This window comes from Cottoperca gobio, chromosome 10, assembly GCF_900634415.1.
Source record: "Cottoperca gobio chromosome 10, fCotGob3.1, whole genome shotgun sequence".
In the NCBI taxonomy this organism is placed as follows: domain Eukaryota; kingdom Metazoa; phylum Chordata; class Actinopteri; order Perciformes; family Bovichtidae; genus Cottoperca; species Cottoperca gobio.
The window spans coordinates 15,988,464-16,012,857 of NC_041364.1; the positions used below are offsets into that span (position 1 = coordinate 15,988,464).

Below are 24,394 nucleotides of genomic sequence, written 5' to 3' on the forward strand. Positions count from 1 at the left end.
GATTGTTTTGTGTAATCTGCATTATCAGATCTGAATATTACTAAATGACCCAGAGGTGCCCCGTTTGTCCCCCTGTGTCACACACCCACAGCTCTCCCATCACAATGTTAACTTGCGTCAACCGTGAGTTCTCATCAAATGAAGGGTGTCGCATTTTACATTTGAGGTTAAAACAATAACACAATGTAATGAAAAGAACACCCACCGTTGACAATATAACATGGCTTTTTGATTTAAAATTCATAATTCCACCTAAAACGACCATAAAAATCTATTACATTATTCGTTTCATATTTGTTGCCATCGCCAAACCCTCTTGACCAAGAGTCCCGAAAGCGACAGCCAGAGAGGACGAACCATACGTTGTAAATAAAAGCACGATGAAATTTTAAAAAACAGAAAAAAAGAGTCACTTTAGAAAAAAAATTCAGAACAGTGGACATCTGCTATGAAGTTTGTGAGATCTGATAGCCGATGCCCCTAGCTTTAATTAGCTCACAACACTGGGCATGAACATTACACCAATTATCTTTCTCCAGGCATCCACAGGGAGGAAACGTTAGCCATTACAGGTTCTCTATAGGGGATGCTTTGGCAGCTGCACATCTAATTACACCTATGGGGAGAATCTCTTGGATATCAGAATGGTCCAATTTATGTTAGTACTGGGCAATTAACAGCCTATGTATGCCCATGGCAATGACTGAGCATTTAGTGTTCATAATAAATACACAATGTACATGTGTCATGCTTGTGTGCAGTGGTGGGTTATTTCTTCTGTAGGATGCTTTTTTTGGAAAAGTGTGACGAATGTATATGAGGCTTAACCTCCTCTCAACCCTGTACTCTGCATGTAGTGTTTAATTGCATGAATATTTCAACAGTTCCTGCAAGTCCTTTCACATGTTGTATCAGCAAGATTGCAAGTTTTTAAGATACCCACTTGAATAATTCATTTTAACACACACTTTAATGCAATCCTCTGCTTCAGGCAGAGATTGGATATTGGAAAGCTTATAAAACGGATCAATGGGCCTTTTCCTGTAATAATACCTCATGTTCTCCAAATTATTTTTAATGAAGTTGATCTCTCTTCTCTATTTCTCTTTGAAAACTATGAAACTGACACCCCCCCGCAAAGACACGCACTCGTACATTATGCTTTGGTGAGTGGGCCACGCATAGATATTTACTCTCAAAAGGTCAGTAGAAGATCCGTCTGTAAGACTCACCAAATTGCCTATTTGGCCCAAACATGGAAAATGAGAACAACTGTATTTTACTTTCCATACAGCACATGTAAAGCTGAAACTATATGCTTATTTCAATATTTTTTCATTCAAAGTAATCAGAAATTAAATTTTCAAAAGGTCAGTTGGAATAACACAGCCCACGGCAAACTTCAGGCACACCGTTTCAGGAGGGACCATGTTCAATAATGTATGAATGCATGCTGTTTCATTAAATATGTCGCAATTCAGAGATGTCTTTGATGAATATCCTATTACTGAGATAACCCTTTTATGCAAATAAAATGTCACTGTTTTGACTGTTTTTTGGCCAGAATTCAGAGTGAAATTATTCAGTGCCCATATTTTTAGTAGGGAGGTTTTGAGAGTGATTTTACAGTCAGCATGCTCCTCGTAAAGCGAGAGGGCACTCTGGAGCTGTTTCAGCATTACTGATGATTATTCTGTGCTTCGTCATGCATTTGCTTACAAGATTGGGACAGTCACTAATTCATTACAAAGCTCAAACGGACCATGCATGTTTTTCTTTGATAAAATAGATGACTATCTTAAGTCAGCAAGACTAGATGACAGGGCAGCAAATTAATCGGATATTAATCAAGATCCCGATTACACAATTAAAAGAACATGATCGCCTACAAGATATTGACGATTATAGTGCTCGTAGAATACTCCGCTGCACATCAAATCAAGGGCTTCCTGAACTGACAGCCAGCCACCGGCCGGGCGATCCAGATGTTTTGCCCTCGCCAGGCGCATTCCTCCATGTGCGCCATGACCGGCTTTAGTAGGTCGGCTTGGAAAGGCCCGGGGTGAGTGTGGCTGGTGGCTCCGACCGTGAGCTTCGCAGCACCCCTCGCCCGGACCTCGCTGCTTCCCGGGGCCATGTTCTCGCTCTTTTTTTCATATCGCAGAAAAACAAATTATTGCAATGGCATTTTTTTTTCCCCAACACCGTGCAGCCCTATTTTGTACATAAGCTGGAATGTAGCTCAACATAGGAGTGAAAGCAGTGCTATAATATAACGCAATAAATACTTACATTTATTAATAAATACTCAAATCAATGAATAATCGTGAAAAATAGTCGTTCTCTCAATATTGATGAAAATGATCGTGATAATTTTGGCCATAATAATGCAGGCCTGGTGATATTAATTACTATTGTTATTAACAAGCGTTTTATCCTTTTGTTTTTTACTGTGCTTGTAACCGTGCACTATGTGATATGCCCCTTGCCTTTACCATTTCTGCATGAAAATATTTTCCAGTGTAACTTTAGGTCAATACTATGTCAGTTTATCCATATGGATAAGGCTAATTTGTATTTAGCCTTTCAGCTGCCATGCTTGGGTGAATGGAAAGAAAAGCCTCTGGGCACTCAGAATACAAATGAGAATGCGTCAACACACACCGCGCCAGAAATGAAAGGTTTTAATATTTTCCTGGTGCCTTCCTAGACTTCACATAACTGACAGGCCACTTCATATCTCGAGATTTTGATCGAGAGCAAGGTTAAAGGCCTCACCTATAGCAGAGGACCACAGGTTATCCCTTTGATAGAGAGGGTCATGGTCTCACCTGCTTCGCTCTGCCACTTGGCAGCTCGTCTTTTTCAGGAGCACGCCGTATTTTCTTTACACCCCTGCCTTGTGCGCATGACAGCTGACACTGAGGCCACTGGCCCTTACTTGTTTGTTTATAAAAGCAGAATTAAGTGAACTCTAACCACAGATGCTGTAAATATTAGAAGCAGTCATCAACATAAAGCATACAGTAGATGTTACTATAAACTTATTTTTGATAAAACAGTGCGTCTGCAATAGAATATTATTGCATGTTTAACACTGAGGCCTGTGTGAATTAACCTCAAGTTCACCCAAGTAACTTTCTTGATTGGTCAACAAGGAAATGAAAATGCAAACTATACAATATACCTGATTGCTTCATGGTCAATTAAGGCTTAGGGGGAAGCAGATGAAATCAATGGTGTTCTTCCTGAGGATTTAATGGAGAATTAAAACATGTTAGGAAATGTCCAACATCTCCCAGCATTAAAAACTTTAGGGCTTGTGTGGGAGTCTGTGTGTAAATAAAAGAGGGCAATAATAAGCTCCCTAGTCCTGATAATTGCAGTCAATTTAGCTATGAGTAGATGTGAGGGTGAATAGAGCTTGTGTTATCTACATGGGACCAGCCTGTGATAGTAGCGCACGGTCCCAGGGTCCTGGGAGACTAATAACACAGTAGGATTACTGAGCGCTCACTCTGCTTACACCAAGGACATTTGCCAATAAGACTTTATCAGCCTCCTCCATGCGCCTTGGGTTCTGGCATTTGTAACTGCTGGAAATTAAGAATCGCTTTGTTTCGTCTCCAAGCTGGGGATTGCCGACTGTGCCTGTAATCAAGACAAAACAAAGATTCTTTCAAAAAACCTTTTTGATAAAACCTTGAGCAATTTCATCATGTCACTGTCATTTTGCCACGTCCTTATCAGTTGATTAATCAGGGAGAGTTACTAAAGACCACCATTTGAGGTTTCGAAGGCTTTTCTTTGTGTTTACATGAGACGAATGGTGTCCTCATGCTTCGCAGGGATGTCATTATTACACAACCTCGTAACCTTTTAATGGGGGCTGACAAAGGCCGACAAATGTTGATTTGTACAGATTTAGCGAAGCCATTTAAACCTTCATCATTTTACGCTTTTTGCCTCGTAACCATTCCACATTTGAGGACGACTGTGGCTTGGGAGGTATAGCGGTCATCCACTGATCAGAAGCTCTGAGGTTCGATCCCTGCCCCCTGCATTCGACATGCCGGGGTGTCCTTGGGCAAGATACTGAATCCCAATTTGTGAGGGTGAATGTTTGTACTATTTTTGTTCAGCAGGTAGCACCTTGTATTGCAGCCTCTATCACCAGTGTATGGATGAGTGTGTGAATGGGTGAATGCCGGCCTGTGTTGTAAAGCGATTCGAGTGGTCTCTGAGCCTAAAAGAAGCGCTCTATAAATTCAGTCCACTTATCTCCCATTATAAATTGACAATACGTGGTTATGTGAAGTGAATAGTTTTTACTATGGCAATCGTCTTCATATCCTCCAATTTGAGCTGAAACACTTAGAAAACCAGAAAGTTCATCGGCTACTATTTTGATAACGGGTTAATCATTTAAGTCATATTCCAAGCACAAATCTCAAACCTTCTGTACTTCTAGGCATATCATAAAGGCTCTTTTTGAAAGAGCTTCAGCATCAATCTAATAAATGTAGCACCTGTAAGATTGTTTCCATCATGCTATCTTAACCCTATAAATCATCGATGTAGAAGTGCAGCCTACTCTAATAGCTACACTTCAGATCTTCAACTGAAATAAGCGCACAGAGAATTTAACATTTTACTATGGCAATAACTTGATCACGTTTCCTGTCAAATACATGAAAAATTATTTGCTTTCCACTTCCTGTATCTCAGTATCCACATTGCATACTGGTGCCAAATAACTAGTACTATTCTCCTTACCGCTCATACCTGAGATAAAAATGCAGATATTCCCCCTTTACGTTGTGCCATTATGCCACACTGCATGTTAAGAGAAGTGTTGCCCCTCTCCCCTGAAAAGAGCCAGATGCTCCTGACATTGCTGCACCGTAGGGAACACCTGACATTAACAGTGTTCTTCAGGGCTGTGTTTAATATGTATAGGAGCCCTTTTCTCTTTTAGCAGACAGGCCGCTCACCGTCTTATAGCTCGTAGAGATGAATTCAAACACTGACCCCCACCAGCAGCTAGCATGCACACGCCTGAGGTGATGAAGTAAAGCACAGACAGACATGTTCAGAAACGCAGTCAGTTGGGTTTACATTTGTTTAAACATCCTCACAAGTCAATTGTTGGTGTAGAGTTCAAACCGTGTACTCAGCCTTGTTCCTCCCAGTCTGAGCTGAGTTCACACACACACACACACACACACACACACACACACACACACACACACACACACACACACTAGTAATCCATTAATCCTATACATTTGTCTTTGGGGTTGCAAAATATGTGGCAGTGAAATGTTGGAGTACAATTCAATTAAACTACAAACTTTAGTTTTCACAAAAGGCACTTTGCTAAAAAAAAAAAGATAAAGAAATGACAAACACAACTGCCATAAATGATTGTAAGGCTGCACTAGATGTGAGCTTGGTGTGTGGTTAGGCTTCCATGTCACTGGTTGAATAAGTTCCTTTCAATTATAGCGACATGAACTGTCACAAAAAGATGATAAGAACCTGAGCATATGCCACTGAATGAAGTGCTGGACGTTCACACTGTCGTGTGTAAGACATTCTTTGTCTCACACTGAGTGCAGTGAGAAATGAAACGTTTTGTCATGTTTGATATGAAACTGGTGGGCACAGATTTCATAGTAAGGCCATTTATTACATTGCAGACCACTTCCAGCAGTATATAAATAGCAGTAGATCAAAGGGCATGATGTAACAATCGAGATTGGGCATTTATCATGAATAATATCAATGCGTGTACCTCCTTCAAATAAAACCTGTCACCTCATGACAGTCTGGTCTACTTAACAGCTCACTGCAACCTTCCAACCTGCTCAAACATCAGCAATTAAAAAGCGACAGCATGTGGGTTCAGAGGAGCAGGTGAAGAGTAGTTAGCAAAAGGAACGGGGCTTAATGTCAGACAGAGAGGAGCTGCTGGAAAGTGAAAAGCATTGTACAGATGCGTGACATAACAAAACATAAAAGCGTGGCATGAAAGAGACATTGTATTATGGCATGAGATGAAGAAACACAGAAATGTTACTCTCAACTGGCTTGCCCAGTTTTAGAGCCGATGGGGGCCTGTATACTGGAGCTCGGTGGCTATTTCAGTGCTTGTTCCCATCGGGGATGGGTCTTAGCAACATGCCACAGGACATTATTTCATGCATCACTGAGCTGCCTTGAAACTAATGCAGCCAGTTCTTGATTTCTTTTGGCTTTTGCACAGCTGAGTTTTTATAGAATATTGACTTTAATAAGACTGTCGTTCAATTCGTGTAACCTCAATGTACCTTATCCCTGTATAAACCTGTTGGCGCATTTAAAACTTACAATGGAAATGTTTATTGTTCATTTAGTATCAAAAAGGAATATGTGGTAAAAGCACAGCACCGGAGCTCCAATGTGAAAACAAAGACGATGTGAATTAGCATTTTACAAGTCCTGTCCTTTAAACTGTGAATGCCATTATAACTCTGGAAAACAATGGACCTCTAGGAACAATGGTTTCAGCAAAGTAGCTACACATAAAACTATGTTGAGACCTGTAATTTATGCTTGTAATTGTACGCTGTCTTTTCCAGTCCCGAACACTCCCGAAAATGTAATGCAGGTTTTTTCCCTTTGCCAAAACACTAGGATATTTTTATAGCACAAAATAATTACTAGTGTTGCAATTTGTAGATATAGTTAGTTATTCTGCAAACTGTGGTCATTACGTTATCGTCACAATGTTCTTTATCTTGACAATACTCATTAGCTCCATGCTGATACACAAAGAGAGATTCAGTGTGTTTTGCTTGTGTGAATCCATCATTGCAACATTTTAATATTGTGGCAAAAAATTAACTGGGGAAACCCAGTATGAGATCACAAGACAAATATATAGAGAAGCGTTTAAAGGCTCCAGATTCCTACACTTCAGAGCGGGCATCACCCAATGGTGAAGGTTCTATCTGGTCCAGTGACCAATGTCTGATAAATAATAATCTTCACGGAGCATTGTTATTTTTCCCCGACGGTCGTTAATCCAGTTAATCCAGCAATAGCTTTTCTCAATTGAGCCAATGAAATCGATTGTTTACAGTGCATAGACAGTTTGCTAAAGAGAACAACAGCGAGAGAGAGATGTGAGAGAGATGACAGCATGAAGCAGCTGACCCTGCTACATTCTGGCTCCAGACTGTGTCTGAGACTGTTTTCCCCGGTCAGTGCTTTCCACTATGAACATTATTAAAACAAGTAGGCCTAACGTTCCAGGCTCACCAATGAGCAGCCATACAGGCATGAGAACGACACTGACTTCATCCAAGCAAACAAATCTACTGGCACCGTCACAGTTTCATTTCTCTAACGAGGGAACACAGACATGAGGGGCTTCTCAAAGCTGTTTGCACTTTTTCTAAAAGAGGCCATTTTTATTTATTTTATTCAGAAGATTCTGTCTTTTCTTTTACTTCAAATGTAGGCCTGAAGTAAAGCTAGCTATTGGATTTATCTAAAAGTTTAATTTGCTAAAATTATGCTACTTTGGAAATATTATAATATATTATAATACATATTATGAGGTTCGTCCTTTTGCTGGGAGGACATTTTAGGAACGGGACCTCTTTGAATTTTAATTGAATAATCCTGCTTTGGAGCCTAAGATTCTAAAGCTAAAAGTGTGCATGGACATTAAGCTTACTCGAAATCAAACATTTACATAATTATAGTTTATGCTGCCCCCGCGACCCGACCCCAGATAAGCAGTAGACGATGGATGGATGGATAGTTTCTACATACATTAAGTATGTGTTGGGAAACTAACTGATATCTGGGTTTCAGTATTAAAATTACGAGCACATGATATGAGCTGTGTTAAAATTACGAGCACATGATATGAGCTGTGTTATGAGTTGATATCTACCTACTGTATATTCATATTGATAACTGGTCTAATTTGATACGCTTTGATTAATGTTTACAAAGGAAGCATGTTTATCAGAAGTATGTCCTGATAAACCTTCACTTTTGCAATACTGAATAACCTTTCTTCACAAGGAATTTATTAACGTGGCTGTGAGAAATCCCACATCACTTGTGTATTCTTCTCTGTTTTCAAACACTACAAGTATAAGAAATAAAAATTCTACGGCTGTAAAGATAAGTCTTTTTTAGATAACGTATACGCTACAATTCATGCTGTGTTCTTGGAGATGGATCAAGGATAGCTTTGCTCCAGGTAATCTAGCATTACTTGCATGTAAGTGGGTTTCTAACAGATATACACACAGACAGTTAATTATCACAAACAGATATACCACATAAGAGAAAGAAATCTTGGCCCTCGTGCTCTATTGTGATGCAACTATTGCCCTAACTGTGGAAGATAGTGTTTCCTTTAAATGTTAATCATCGGGCCAACATAATTAGCCGCTGGTCCAGTGTAACACCCCGTGTCAAATGAAGAGCCGGACTTTCCAGTAGAGAATGATTGCACTTGAAAGTCTGGAAGATTACCACACATAAGCATAGCCTCAGACGAAATTTCCCGGTTGGCAAACTTGATATTTGCTATGCAATTGCCTTGAAGGTTTTGAAGATTTAGCAGAGAAAGTTGTGATTGTTGGAAAGAACATCTACAGAGACGTGTGTGTGTGTGTGAAACTCCACTCACATGCTGTCCACTTATTTAAATGTCTCAGGGAAAGAGAGGCTTGATGAAGTTTTAAATCTTAATGCCGTTACTTGTTTTGTCATTTAGTGGAGTGGAAACATCAGCAGATAATGACATTAAAATACAATAAGACTGTACTCATTTATGTCCTCGTAATATTTTTAAGACCCTTGAGGTTCTAAATCTCTCCAGGCGTGTTTTTTCTCATGATAAAAAGGGAATTAGACTGTCAAACGGCAACATCCATTTGCAGCGTCTCACTGTATTGATTTTTAAATGTTGTTTTGCTGAAACATATTGTGCCCCTGACTGAGAAAAACAAACCCTATAATGCATGTATACTGGTGATGGTGGTCTAGTGCAGCTTCCAAATACAACACCAGATGGTTGTGAGTTCAATACCAGGGCTGATACCATTGTGCCCCTGAGCAAGGTGCTCTATATATATATATATTCCTTCAGAAAAGCTGCTGGAACAATCGACCATGTCTGCCATGTTAGAATCAAGCCACCCTGATGGTCTCTGCTACAGGAACAGGAAACTGTTTGCTTCAATCCTCCTACAGGCTACGTGGGGTGGCCAGGGTTAGTCCACAACTCCAGTGAAGTCTGTTCACTCTACCCTCCTCCAGAACACTTCATTCTTGCAGACGGAGGGTACCCATGCCTCCAACACCCACTCCCCTTTATCAATCTCTACGAAAGGCCTCTACAAAGTGTGGGAGTCCAGCGCTTCAACAGCCATCACTTGAGGCACACTCCATTATAGAGCGTGCTTTCGGGATGATGAAGAGCAGGTTCAGGGCCATCTTCCTGCAAGGGCTGGAGGTGCACCACACCTTTGTGCCTCATGTAAGTGGCCACTCAAAATGACTTTTTAGAATACTGAAGAAGATTAGATCTTACATGATGAATTATTTTTCAGGAGATATATATATTTTTTTGTTTTGCCATTTTGTAATTTCAGGTCATAACAGCATGTGCCGTCATCCACAACATCTGTCTCGGAGCTGGAGACATCGTGGCCCCAGAGAATGAGGCGGAGAATGGTTTGGAGGCAGTCAGTGTTGCACCTTAGCAGGACCAGCTGTCTGCAGAGGAGGTAACCGGAGACCACATCTCGTTAATAAAATCATTAAAAGTAAATCAAACAATTGAAAAGCTGTGACACCGAACAGGTTTGCCTGTTGAAAGATTTTGTGAAGTATTTGTCTTTTACTCTTCCCTGCTTCTGAAAACATCTTAGTGACATGGCAGCCATTGATTGGCCCTGCAAACCCACACGATGTACATCTCCTCTCCTCCTTCATTATCTCCAGCAGCTCATCTTTCCTCTCTCTCCTTCTCCAAACTGGCCCTGGTTGGCTTTCTTCTTTTCCTCCTTCTCCTCCTGGTCACCCACTGCTGTACTTGGCACTGGTGTGTCCTCAGGGATGGAGGCAATTAGGACGGGGGGGGGCGGGGGGTTGGTTGAACGCCTCTGTCCCAACACCTCATCCATGAGGACAAACCACGGCCAACTTGCAGCAGTGGGTTTCCCACTCACGTCCTCTCCTGACCCTGGATACTTGCAGTCCTAAGGCAGAGGAAAACAGTCATGGCAGTAAACAAAAACAAAAAAAAGGAGCAGCAGCGTAATAAATATCAAGAAAAGTGTTTATTAACTTGTGTCTCACACACACACACACACACACACACACACACACAGTATATCTTTTTTAAATGGTCCCTTTTTTCTCTAAAATTGTCCAAATCACAGAGATCAGAAGAGAAAAGAGAAACAATTATGAATAATACTAACATTGATTGATAGATAGCTAGATAGATACTTTATTGATCCTGAGGGATAGTATAGATGCAAATTTAGGAAGATGGCAGCAGGACAGACAGACCCTTAAGTGCAAAATGGTCAAATGGAGATATGACAAATGGGATATAGTTGCTTTACTTCCAAGCTGTACTTGCAGAAAATGTTGGCTTTTATTCTGCCCCCTTAGTTTAATGAAAAGAGCCGTATGCTCTACTAAACAAAAGCAGATTAAGTAGCTAAATAAAATACATATTATAAATAATATAATGTGTATAATCAATCCCAACGATTGCACTCGACTTTTTTAGTAATATTCAACTTTTAAGGTTTAAGTTCTTTTAAGGTCTCTTGGTTTTTTTTAACATTTGTATCATTAGTTATTCGAGTGAGTAGAAAAACAATACTTACATTTAAAAGTAGAATCCTCTGCTGCTGCTCCTGCTGGGTCGGGGGACGCCATTTTTCATTAGAAAATAACATGTCACCGCCGCACAATGAATCTTGGGATACAGACGGCCGTGAAGGATCCATCAGTTGTATCCTCCAAATCCGGGAAAAGAAGGCCGCATTTGAAGGAGTCTCCAAAAACCGGACAGCCTTGTAATCGGTGTACAAACAGACTCTGAAGGCTGCGGCAGCTGGATTGGGACACAGCTATAGTCAGTTGACTGTAAGAAGTGGAGAACCTTGTGACCTGGGTCCAAATAGCTGTGGCATAAATATTGATGAAAGAGGCAGGCGCTTCCACAGGCTGACAGAGTTTAAAGGCACGACAGACAAAAAGAAGTAGACAGAGGACAGAGGACAGAGCACACACACACACACACAGACACACACACACACACACACACACACACACACACACACTTCAATTAGCTCAGGAAATATTGATTGCTATGCTTTTCTTCATGTTCCCATTGAAAAACAAGACACGCAGCGCACCGAGAAGACATAGGGAGGATGGGTTGGGTATCTCCTATGGCATCAAAAAGAAAAATGTGTAATTGGTGCACAGAATGCATCTTGTTGGTTTTCACCAAATTCATTACGTGCAACTAGAATAATTCACCAGTTTAATGCTTATTAATGTGAAACTGTTTTTCATTGGTCCCAGCCTTACTTCATCACAACACTGTATGATTTACACTTTCTTTCAGCATTCTCCGTTCACTGCGGCCAACATTTTGCTCTGTGTGCTTTTTCCGTGACTATTTTAGCAACACAATTATTAATGTGACCGCAGCGTTTACATGTGTCAGCATAAATGATTGACATTTGCACAAACTAGTCTATAAATAGTGTTACAGGACAAGGTTTGTGCCTTCATCCTCTGAGAGCCTTTCAATCGCTGTCACTGGCCACTCTCAGTTTACACAGTACAATAGTAAATGGGCAAACGGACAAGGAAGTGCTTCTCTCTCATTATTCATCTGCGAGGCAGGCCGGTCAGTGTTCTGTCCGTTACTCATAGATATCACCAGATTACTGACCCCCACACAGATGGGATAAACAAAACTTAAATGTGTCTTGAACTTTTCTTTTACAAACTTTTTTGTTGAAATATAAATATTAGCCAATATAGTTTTATAGTTTTTATTTTAATTCCAAATATGTATATCAGTATTGGCGTCAAAGAGTTAGTATCGGGCACTAATACTATGAGAGTATGGGATGTGTCCAAAAAAAAATCCCAGATCCATTTTCAGTTCATAAATCTTTAAATACATATAAATTACTCTGCTTTGAATAGTTATTTAAGTATGATAAAACTCAATAAACAAAAAAATTGTTAAAATTCCATCTATTCCGTCCCCTTCATTGGAAAAAACTCATGAATATGCAAATATTGTTTATTTAACTACAGGACACGATTTGTGTCATACCTCTCTAAAAGAATGTCCATGCACTGCAGGCTTAATGTTTCCACATTACAGTGGTGTAAATTTCACATTAGCTTCCAAACCACTTGCTATGTCACATAATGTTGCTCGTTCAAACACGTCTTGAACTCAGATTCAAGGTAAACACTTTCCTGCTTCAGCAGATGGATTTCAAAATAGCCTTCTAGTGTCAAACTGCCCGTCCATCACTCTGCACAGCGAAGGTCAAACATCAAAGTAAAGTTGCAAAAAGCAAAACATTTGAGTGACAGGAGACTTTTGATCTTTCAATGACAAAGTGATAAGATGGAATAAAACGTTCAAATACATCTACATATCTGTGGATTTTGAAATGTGCTCTTAAAAAATAAGAGATTTAAAATCACTGGTGCTCTCTCTCCTTATCTTTTCTCTTTCCCTCTAACCCTTTCTGCTCTTACTCTAATACTTACTCTAATAACGATAATATCATTTACTTGTCTCCTCCTTTCCATTCCTCTGCCTTTGCTTGCTACTGCTCCCTTCTGCAGCCTTGTTGAGTGAAGTCAGTCAAAGCCTGGGGATCTCAGGAAATCCAAACAGATTAAGGACCCTGGAGAACCCAACTTTTCATCCTCTCTAAGATGATAAATGTCAGCCTTGGTTGTAGCCGTGACAACGATGTACATTACAAAGGGGCATTCCATCAGACCTGTTCATCCACTGAGATTCATTCGTAAGGGTGACCATATTTGAGATATTTATCACAACTACTTTTGGTTTTCAAAACGGATTACACCTGACACGACTTTTCCTCCCAAAAATGTTAACAAGCTCCATCATTTCCCCTCGACTACAATTACGGATCTACTGGTGAGGATGGATGCTGAATCTGTGGCTGCAGTGACAGGCTTTGCTGAGGAGCTGCATGTTGTAATGGTTTACCATTGCTCAGTGTCTGTATGAATGAGAGAGCATGCCATTAGCACCACAGGCTGCTCCATGTTGGTGTTTTCAATAATGGGCCAATCAATGGGAACACAGAACTCGGGACTCGGCACAAAAACAAGGAATTGTTAGCAATAATGATATCTGTCCAAAGTCCTCGGACAATAAGTGGGCTGTATATTTTCACGCTGTAAATATCTAATAGACCCTTGAGTACACAAGTGTGATGCTATTGAAGATGCATATCTGTACCCATAAAGAAACATATTTTTTTTTATTTTTTTTGTTATTACTGGAAGAAATTCTGCATTGCAGCATTAATATTTTTGAACTGTGCTGTCTACGATTGAAAGTCCCAAACAGAAGCAGAAATCTAAAAAAGATGTGTCCATGTGCTCCTTTCCCATTAGGAAGAGAAAGGGTTTTGGAGGATAGGCGTTTGAAACTCTCCACATCCAAGAACAGATTCCAATTATAGATCAGGGCTGTGCCCGTCTCAGTCTTCTTTCCTTCAGATCATACTCTGGAGTGCATGCATTTTCTCCCTCAGCAAAACAAACACAAAACACATTCACATTCTAAACTGCTCGCGGTGAGGACAGCAGCAGCCAGAGAGAGCAAGAGAGAAGCACTACTTGAAATCATGTCAGTGTGTTCTAGTTGGAAGATAGTTTTACCCAGAGCTCCCCGGCATAGGAGGGAGAGGCCCGCTGCGAAGATGCAGCTTCAAAGTGAATAACTGTGTGAAACTACCATCTGTTTGCTCCCAACATATGAAATCTGCGCTTTAAAGAAGGCTTATTTTAAGAGCAGGATGTTGTAGGCTTTGATGTCAATAACATGCTTAAAATGCTTTAAAAATCGGAGTTAATATAGATCTTTTTGCCTGAATGATCTATTCTTGGCCAGTGCTTTACTGCAAAATAAAAATCTATCACTTATTATTATTATTATTATTATTATTATTATTATTATTATTATTATCATCATCATCTTCTTTCTGTACACCTATTTCCTGTTATAAATCCACAGGCCATCATTGTTACTCAGCATTGTTATATTAGTGCAGCGGGAGCTTATTTAATTTGAAATATAGTGTATGCTGTCGAGAGCTCTCTGGTGCAATGAATGAATTGGTTTTGTTCTCACTGGCACATCCCGCTCCTCTCCTTTTTAATTGAACAATCAGTTTGTAAACATAGCAGATATGTCTCACCTCCCACTGGTCAGACTGGACACCACATATTATTGCAGGTCTGTTTACCCAACAGATAGAACCTAGGCTCTAAATTCATCCATGTGTAAAGTACAGCTGCAACTAGGCTAATGATTATGTCCGATATGGATTCAATGAATTAGCATATCGTTACATATATGGCTTTTTATGAGAAAACACAAAGAAAAAAGACTAATGAAATAAACATCACACGATTCCAATGTTGGGAATACATTTTCAGTCGATTTATTTTGAAAAATTGTTTCAGCACAAGTGTTGCTTCAGTGCACCATGCTGACATGAGTATATATGTACGTTTCTGTGTACTGGCTGTGAAAACAAATATCCTTATGGGACAATAAATAAATCTAAAGAAGGAGAAGAGGAAACGGAATCTGATAACAATGCAACAACTGCACAGCATCAAGGTTTGCACACAAGCCTAGAGTTTGTTGATACTGAGAGCAACAATCAGGCAATCAAAGGGAATTGAGACCAAACCACAACTAACAACGCTACAAAACGACTCGTGCTGCCTGTGTGTCTACTCAAAGCACCACTGGCTTGTTACATCCCACGTCAACGCCATGGACAGCGACATTATCCTGTCAAGTCATAAACGCAGATGGAAGCACGTTTGCGAAATGTACAGTGCAACATAGAGCTAGATGGATGAAGATAAAGATGTACTCACCATTGACAAATGACTGGTAGCGAGTGTCAATTTTGAACAATTTCAAGATAATATCCTTTTTTCCCCGCAAAGGTCAGCTGCACTTTCTGGGCCCTTTATCTTTGAGAAGTATGGCTCATTGACGTTGTGTCCATCCATTAATCTGCAGCATCGTCCTCAGCACTGTACCAGTCTTAATCCCAATGTCATGCCCTCAATAATACGTGCCTTTTACCTTTATGTACACGGTTGTAGGTGAGGAGTAGGGCGGTGGTGACCGATGCTAGACGCTAAGATGTTAGCATCGCTGTTAGCATCGCTGTCTCTGCATCAGACTTCTTTACTTGTGTTGCACTCGCGTTTTCCTGAGGAGCAGTGGCACGTTAACTCCCATTAACCCAATTACTGTCTCGTGAACTTTAAAAACAGTTTTAATGCAGAACTAATGTTTCACTTTTACATTAGCTAGTTTAGTCAATGTCAGCGCGTGGTGAAGCCACTCCCTGTAATTAACTAACACCTGAGAGAACAAAACCCCACAATCTGAGGTTCCGCTTGTCACCACACCCCCAATAGTTTAGCATTTTATTCTGTTTAGCTCTTGTATGTATCTAAAATGTTTCTTTATTAATTTTCATGTTAAATACCTATTTTCACTTTATTTGATAGCCTAGTTTCTTTTGGGTGTGCGTCACATAATGGAGTTGTTTGGGTGACTGTGGTTTGAGTGCATATATTTTCTTTTAATGGTCACACACATGTACAAAGCACAGCAGACACAGTGAAATGTAGACTCTAAATGTAGCCCATCCTAGTATTTGCAGCCGTTGGCAGCTTCTACACAGCGCCTTATAGAGTAGTATGGGGGTACGGTGCCTTGCTCAAGGGAATCTTGGCAGTGCCCAGGACTGCACCAGTCCACACTCCATACTTGGTACATTTGTGGACTTGAACTGGCCAAGTCCCTACAGACTGAGCCACTGCCGCCCCACAAAATGAGACCATAGTGTAGCACACGCAGAGAGAAAATGTTTTCAATTGAAGTTCTTAATGATATGTTGCTTTGAGGGCCAGTTCTGTGTAAGGAAATCGGAAACTGATACAAAAATAACAATGTTTGCTTGGAGGAGGACTTGATAGTAAAGTGAATGTGGTGGATAATCCTAGACTGTGCTCGCTGTAGCCTACATATGTCTAAAAGCTACTGTATAATGGATAATCATTGCGTAAGTGTAAAAGTAAAACAACAGCTACTTTGAATGCAATTAAAAATCTCAAATCTATTCATCTGGCTAAGAAAAGTTTTAATTATCATAATGTCAGTAGTGTTCTTACTTGGATAATACATGTCACATTACTTGCGGTCACTTAACTTATGTTTAAGAGTTAGTGCAGCACCAGAGTGACCTTTCCACTGGGGACATGTCTGTTTGCATTACTTGATTACAAAGGTCTTAAGAACTCTTTAGCGCTGCTTCAATTAAACCTCCACCTTCAAGCACATGATGGGGAAAATCTCTTTCATTGGATTACAAATCGGTATAAGCACTCAAGCAATTCATTTGAAAAAAAAGGTAAAGCTGCATGAGACTTGTGGGGTTTTGTCTGCAAAATATTTCATGAAGTGTCAAGCAAACAATGTTACTAAATACGGCACTTTATTTCATGGGGTAAAGAGAAGATAAAATAAAGTGCACAGTTTATCTCTCTGAATTAATAGGCATTAAATTGTGGATCTTCCCAGTGATGCCAGCAGCTCAGTGCCACTGCAACACCTCGGCTATGACTAATCATTCCTTTCTAGTGGCAGCATCCTTAAGGCTTCAAGCAGGCATTGGCAATTCATGGCACCACTATGGAAAATAGCAAGATAAGACCTCATGGTAGGCTACATACTGTATAATGTGCTTGTAGCAAATATGTTTGTCTGTATCTGGCAAAGTAAAAACAAATTAAGCTTACTGAAAAATCATACACATACAATAAAGTTTCTCACAATAATATTCCATGTTGTCCTTGAATTGCCAACGGTGATTTAACCTCTTAACAATGTAAAGGGGAACAAACACATTTGTATTATTTTGTAGAAGCAGAACCGTGTGATATACAAACAACCTCAATAAAATGTGTTTGGTAATGTTTACAACTGCTACATTTATAAATAGTGCAGAAATAGGCCGCAGCAGGGGGTGGCTTGCAATATCTGTGGCCACCTTGGAAACCTAATTAAATTGTCAGTCAGTCAGAGGATGAATGCTAAGAGGCTGAAGTTATTTAAATGACAATGTTTGATTTACAAAAAAAAACACATAAATGGCGTGTAACCTCATTTTCTATACTTTCACTAGAGCCTATTTCATTATGTAGTCTGCATCCCCATGTTTTACTGTGGCGACCACATGGAGGCGCTGTTGCACACTCACGTGTACGGTAAGCAAAGTTTCAGATGGCGGGCTAACGAAATTACAGAGGTATGAAGCTTGTGGTGGAAACATGCTACGGAATTGACATTGTATCTAAAGACACACATGACATATAACTACAACAGTTTCGCTGAAGAGGATAGTTAAAGGACAGTCGGGCTTGGAAACAGTAACTCAGATGCTCGCTAGCACTGCTACTGACAGCAGCCCAACTAGTAACGTAATTAACGTCAAAACACTCTTGTGAGCCGAGGTTTCCAAGTTCGTCATGTATCCAACTGAAAGGAGTCTAGTATTCATGGTGCCCTGTGTGGTGGAGATGGAGGCTTCTGCACAGCAAGACAACAAACAAACACCTGATTTAAGGTAATACATTTCACTCTGTTACTGTGTGTTAATGTTTACCGTTGGTGATATGAGAAGTGCAACAGTTCCTGCATCAATTGCTTTGCTAAATGGTAAACAATTTGGCAGCAGTCTGTGTATTTTCACGGCCAAAAGTGCGACTTGCAGGTTCCACTTAATGTCATTAAGTGTTGATAGAGGTGGCAGATTAACATATTTGGATGGAGAACAGCCTACAGCTTCTTTTAGGGTTCTTCAGAGAAAGTCATTCACATATGGTGGGCTGGTGTGCACATTGTTGTGTGTTTTTTATGTTAATTTACTGCTTAAATCCTGTGAAAATAGATATTGGTGATAGGCGGTGAAACCTCGCCTAGATACAATGCATCAATTGAATAATGTTAGCATACTGTGTATCTTTGGACGGATTTATGGGGGGGGTTGTTGTTTGTGCAAACCCCATTATATTGGCTATCAGTCTTAAGGCTTGGGGGTCTCCTCAGGCCTCTGTTCTTAATCTGTGGTTGATGGCAGCTTCATCCTCTATATTCAACTCTAAGAAATAGACTTTGCAGAGATGTACAGTAGAGAGTAAGACATGAGAGAAGATGAATTATATGCATTTCTTTATGTGCTCCTGTTTTATAGGCTACAGTTGTGTTAGAAAGATGACTTGTCACATTTCTACATTGCTGCAATATTGAATAATTCCTATCTGTTGCTATTATATGGTGGAACACTTATAGTTATTTATGTTTCAATAGTATGCTCGATATATAAGGTGTGTGTGCAGACAATACCCAATACTTTGCATTGCTGATCAAAGCGTAAATACTGTAGTCGTTGACTGTGCTCAGTCTTGATCTTTTCAGATCTCACTAATTTGGCCTTGGGCAAATTATGTTTCATTCAGACCTTTTCAAGCTTTTTGTATTCCTGCAGCAATAGTCTTATCAGTGTCAATTATGCCTTTTATTAAAACCACCTTAAAGGTCGAGGCTGACAACTACTGGATGAGCATGGTGTTTCGTCTTGTCCGTCTGTGACTAGATGACTCGCTGTATACAGCTGGAGGAACAGAGCCTATGGAAAGCCATCAAGACGTCAGTAGTGGAGACAACAAAGCCTCTTTTAATTGAGTCTAAAGTAGTGTAAGCAGTGAAACTGATCGTATAATAAAATGAACAATCACGTACTTTGGTGGAGTTGTGCTGTTATTATTTGAGGCAGGCATCTCATGCTACATCTTACTCCTGCTATTGTACTTACAGTAGAAGACAGTGACGTGTGCCAGTTGAAATGCATTGTTTGCTGCTCCAACCCTTCATCTCTAATTATATAATGCCAAACTTCATTCTGTCTGGTTCTCTTTCTCGTAGGTCGACAGCTAGGCTGTTCATGCTTCATAGCACTTCCCCCTCTCAAGCTATTTCCCCGTTAGCCTAACCTAATATTGACTGGAAAAGGAAATTCAAAGCTGCTGTAAACATTCAAATGTCTGGCAGGCCCACTTCCAATTTCACAGATACAGGCCTGGGAGTTATTATAGAGAGAAAAACGCAATATTGCTGTGCATTAAAGAAAAAAAGACAATACCGTTTTGCTTTCTGTGCAAGGTCTTCCAATCTTGTATATTATAGAGGAAATATTTTATGGGGTGCGCTAAATCCAAATATCTCGTTGATTTGTGTTTTCTAAAGAACACACAATTTTACAGGTTAATGCAATGCCTCTGCAGGGAGTTTATTGAAAATGATGATAATAATTGGCATTTAAGGAGCCAATGTTTACCTCTAAGGCTTATCTCAGCTGGGGTTAACCCCATGGCTCGCTACAACTTGAGTGATTCTGCCCCTTCGGTACTAGCAGGTCTTGAATGGGGTCAGAAAACCATGTCAACGTGTCTCTCAGTTTAATTCTATTAAGCACAGGTTCAAGCTCCAAATTAAAATGCAAATTACCTCAGTAATAAAAGCAAGGGAGAGTACAGGCAGAGATAAGGTACATCCTTCCCTTTTATTGCCGGCGCTTATGAAGTACAAACCTCTTTTTAATGTAAAACTTAATTTAATTCTGAAGAACAAAGTGTCTCAAAACACATTGTCTCACAAAGGGACCTGTCCAATTTGTTTTATGTTTTAAACAAAAAGGAATCATGGCATCAAAGCGTGTGCTGTGTCTTCTCTTAGTTTTGAACTACTTGGACAGTTCTATGCAATTGTTTTTTAGAATTAGGTTCAACTGCATCTTTAATTAAGAGGACTGTGTGTCTGTCATTAGGATGTATGTAAAATATCAAACAAAATATAACTCATTTAATCAAACCTAAACCAAATCACATATGACCTGAAACTACCAAGGGTCACCCGATGAGCCTGAGGTTAGCCCGGCTCTCTTCATAATAACGATGATAAGTAGTCGTAGAAGCAATGGTGCTAGTATACAAATGGATTAGTCAAACTCGTAAATCTGCGCTTCGGTATGTGGGTATAGTTATTAATATATTTGTGAATGCATTTCATGTTAAGTTGTCAAAATGTGAGCAGTTGTCCTGCACTGTATTTTGCCTCCTTGGTTCCCTGCAGCTTTCTTAGTGAGAGCACTGTACCTTTTGGACACATGTTACCAAGTATATGTGGTGAATGACAACATCAAGGCGATAACAGCTTGACATCTCGCTGGTCTGTTATCACTGTGCAACGCTCCAGAGCAGCACAGCTGCAGGAGCAGAAGTCTTATCAATCCCAGGTTAAGGTGAGAGAGCAGCTGAAGGATGGAACTCTAAAAGCTAGCATGAGCCCTTTAGGCTCCCCCTAGCGACACTCTCTGACTCCCCACACGCAGATAGTACGGCTAATATTCTGAAGGCCCGACCTTTGCATTCCTTTAAGGAGAAAAGGGGGGGAAACAGTGTCATAATCCGCTCTTTAGTCATCCAAGGACGATTAGCATGGTGCCCTACGACACAGAAGGTGACGCAGGCTCTTTGACAGCTCAGTGCATACAAATTAGGGCTTTTACTGTGCTAGGTAGACAAACTGTACACCACAATTATAGGTCACCTCAAATCTCTGGGCTGAAAAATTATAAAAATAGCAAAACATGCCGTGCAAGAACACTGACAGAATGCACAGACATGCTTCAGTGTCTTCAGTACATGACTTTGATTGCCTCACCTTGATTAACTTACATGAAATATACAAAACAGATTTGCATATTGTTCACACTAACCGTTAGTTGTTAAAAAGAAATCTAGTATCTGTGCGCTGAAACGAGCGGGGCATTTAAAATGACTATATTTAGTTTTACGAATGAACATCTGGTAAATGCCCAACGGCTATTGTTCACCTTTCTCATGGGTACATAACTTTAGCTGAGCGGTAAACAATACATAATAGATACCTCTTGTACTCTGAAGTGTTTTTGCCTATATCAAGGCCATGTGTACTGTGTACTGCATTTGTTACACGCCACTAGCGAAGTGAAATGTAGGGTCGGTATTGTTTGGATTCTAATGATTCTGGTTCAGCTTATCTATTTTGGTTCTTATTGGTTCTTAATTTAGATTCTTTGAAAGGGTCAAAATAGGTCACATGCTTATATCACAGGAAAAAAAGCGTATTTATAAAAACGTTTACACAAACGTATATTCATATTCACAATTCACTTCATAAGGTTTAGAACCTGTACATTAATTGCATACAGTTTAATTTGGTTAAATGATATGATGATAATAATAATCTCTTCATTACTTTTTTCATTCACAAGTTTGATCTGATTGGTGCAATTTTAGATGTTACAATTTCCCCCGGTCTCCCCTACTGTTACACTGAAACCTTCCAAAGTGACAGACAGGGTCCAACATACGGCTCTAAATGCAATCAGCCAATAAATAAATAATTTCATTTAATGAACGACATACTGACTTTGCTCTGCTGTCTCACAGTGCCACTTCATGGAGCAAATAGCGGTCAATATAAACTAAATACAAGTTAAATGCTACATAACATGCATTGCGTGCAGGAGAAAAGCATACGACTGGGTTGAGAATGATGATGTTATAAGAGTAGCGGAGCTGCTCTGGAGAAAGTGAGATAGAAAGAGACAGACAGAGAGACGCTGAAGCCCCGAACGGCAATCGGCTGTTGCGGAGCTGAGAACAGAACCCGCGGCCCATGATGCATCTCCTCGTCTCCTGTGCTCACATCTCTGCTTCCCATAGTGCAGAGACAACAAACAAAAACTAAATGTATAGCTGTGCGAAGCTCCATCAAGTCCAGAGAAAGCGCCAATGTGTGTGTTTAGGATCTGACAAGCAGAACCGAAATTCTCTTCTTCTTTATTTGGTAACCGGTACCTGGCATCTTGGATTTGGGTCTTACTTGGAACCAGGTTTTGGGTCCCAACCCGAGTGAAGTGACAGAAGTATTTCTGTATTTACTTGGTGCTCCAATGCCTCCTCTCTTTTCACCTAAGGCTGTGTGTAATGTACACCAATGTATCAGAGAAATACCCATTTAATTTATATTTTTTTATTTTCTGAGATATTTTGCTTACAGTTTATACAAACTGTGGTAGCTCTGTCTTTAATGTGATCAAATTTAATTAGGCCATTGTGGGCGGTGCTGCAAATCAATGAGCAGGACAGCTTTGTGGCGATATTAGATTTTTTTTATGAGGAAATAGAATATAAAGATCAAAATTGATACAGCAGAACCAGAGATATTTTTATTTTCATTCAATTAATTATTTTCAAGAACTTGGCACCTACGTTTACCACAATGCACCTTGACCAATGACAGGTACTTATTTAAATAAGTGCAATAAGTGAGTGTTCTTATGAATGACTTATTAGTTTAAAATGCAATTTGTTTTAAATACTAAAGAGGGGAACATATTTACTCATAATTTCTAAATGATTCCATTCTGTTGATGTTATGCATTGAGAAGTGTAAAATGATTAGACTGATCTAAATTACCTCAAAGTTTTTCTGAATGAAATCAAGCTCTCTGCTGTAGTGCTACCCTTACCACCACATGACCTTCTGTTCATTTAGTAACATTCATTATGAAAGGCTTGGGGAAGTGTTTGCTCATAGGGTTCTGGTATTACATAAGTGACTGTGCAGACATTGAGGGCGAGCCAAAAATTAATCGCCACGATTAATTACAAGAACCATATGGTCAGCAGTGTCTCAGTGCCATTCCCAGTTAGACTGCTTGGGAGGTGCTGAGAGGCCTGCTGACATTTGCACAAAGTCCCTCAATCCAACATTCATGTTCGGCTACAGGTCTCTCTCTCTCTCTCTCTATCTCACTCACTCACTCACTCACTCACTCACTCACTCACTCACACACTCACACACACTCTCTCTCTCTCCCTCTGTATATATATGTATACACACACACTAATGTTGCTTATTTTCATTAAATGACCTCCAACATTCATCATTCAGCCATAAAAACAGTGTGGTGCTAATACAATATATAAAACATTGCTGAGCACCCAGAAAGAGACAAGTCATTAGAGACCAGACTTCAGAAGAGGTCACAGGTTTGTTCCTCTTCTCCATCTTGCTACACTGTTTGAGTATGTATGGGAGAAATGGAAATTGAAGTAAATAACACCAGGGAAGATTCACGAGCTTATTTAATCAAAATGACAAACGACAAAGCAGAGGATGGCATCAACATACTCCTCAGAAATTAGATGGATATTGTCCCACCTGCTCAGGGCTGTATGAGTCACAGCAGACACTGGTTACATGGTGAGTGTGCTTAATGCACACAAGCCGTATTAATTATGCATACATTGCCATAGGGAATATGGAGTTTTAAGCTGAACTCTGTATCTTACTGATGATAAACACGTTGCTTGGCCAGAGGTGCAACATGTAGGAAATTCTGAATAATCCTAAACTGCGGAGTTGTTCAAGTAGCATTAAGCCTGCATTTGCATGTGTGGATGTGCTGCAGTGTTGCATAATTGGACAAATGTGATAAATACTAATCCAGTGATGTTTATAAGTTTTCAATGTAGTGAGTCCCCGGGACCCACAGGTGGTCACTTGAGTGTGTCCCATGGACATTGTTGACAAATTGTAGTGTTAAACTTGTGTTATATATGTATAACAATGGTTATATGTATGTCTGTTGAAAATGTATATCAATATAAATATTAAAATAAGAAATGTAATTATGTCCTGCTAGCGACGGTATATATAAAAATAAAAATAAACTTGTAAAATGCCACACCAAGCTTTGACACATGGAGGGAGGCAGGCGCAGTTCGTCTGCATGCGCTGCTGCAGTGAGGCAGAGCCGGTTGAGGGTCAGCAGAGTTTCACTTTAAGGGGAAATTACGTGACCAGGCATTATTAATCCACTTGACAAGGCGGCTTCAAACACAGGTGCTTTCCCAG

General features: G+C 40.0%; 2 protein-coding genes across 8 annotated transcripts in view; one reads left to right on the forward strand and one right to left on the reverse strand.

Moving 5' to 3' along the window:
* nlgn3a (neuroligin 3a) overlaps positions 1-15,746 on the reverse strand; it is a 175,248-nt gene extending 159,502 nt beyond the window's left edge. Inside the window, exon 1 of the mRNA XM_029441561.1 lies at positions 15,226-15,746. The gene's annotated coding sequence lies outside the window, so the exon portion shown is untranslated. The remainder of the gene's footprint in view (positions 1-15,225) is intronic.
* Positions 15,747-17,603: 1,857 nt separating this feature from the next.
* LOC115014856 (glutamate receptor 3) overlaps positions 17,604-24,394 on the forward strand; it is a 111,238-nt gene continuing 104,447 nt past the window's right edge. For 2 of the 7 annotated variants that reach the window (XM_029441950.1, XM_029441954.1), the window contains exon 1: positions 17,604-17,634. Coding sequence is in view for 1 of the 7 variants with exons in the window: in XM_029441954.1 (XP_029297814.1) it covers positions 17,604-17,634 (31 nt within the window). In the remaining 6 variants the exon portion in view is untranslated. The other 5 variants (XR_003832949.1, XM_029441955.1, XM_029441951.1 and 2 more) reach the window with 4 other exon arrangements.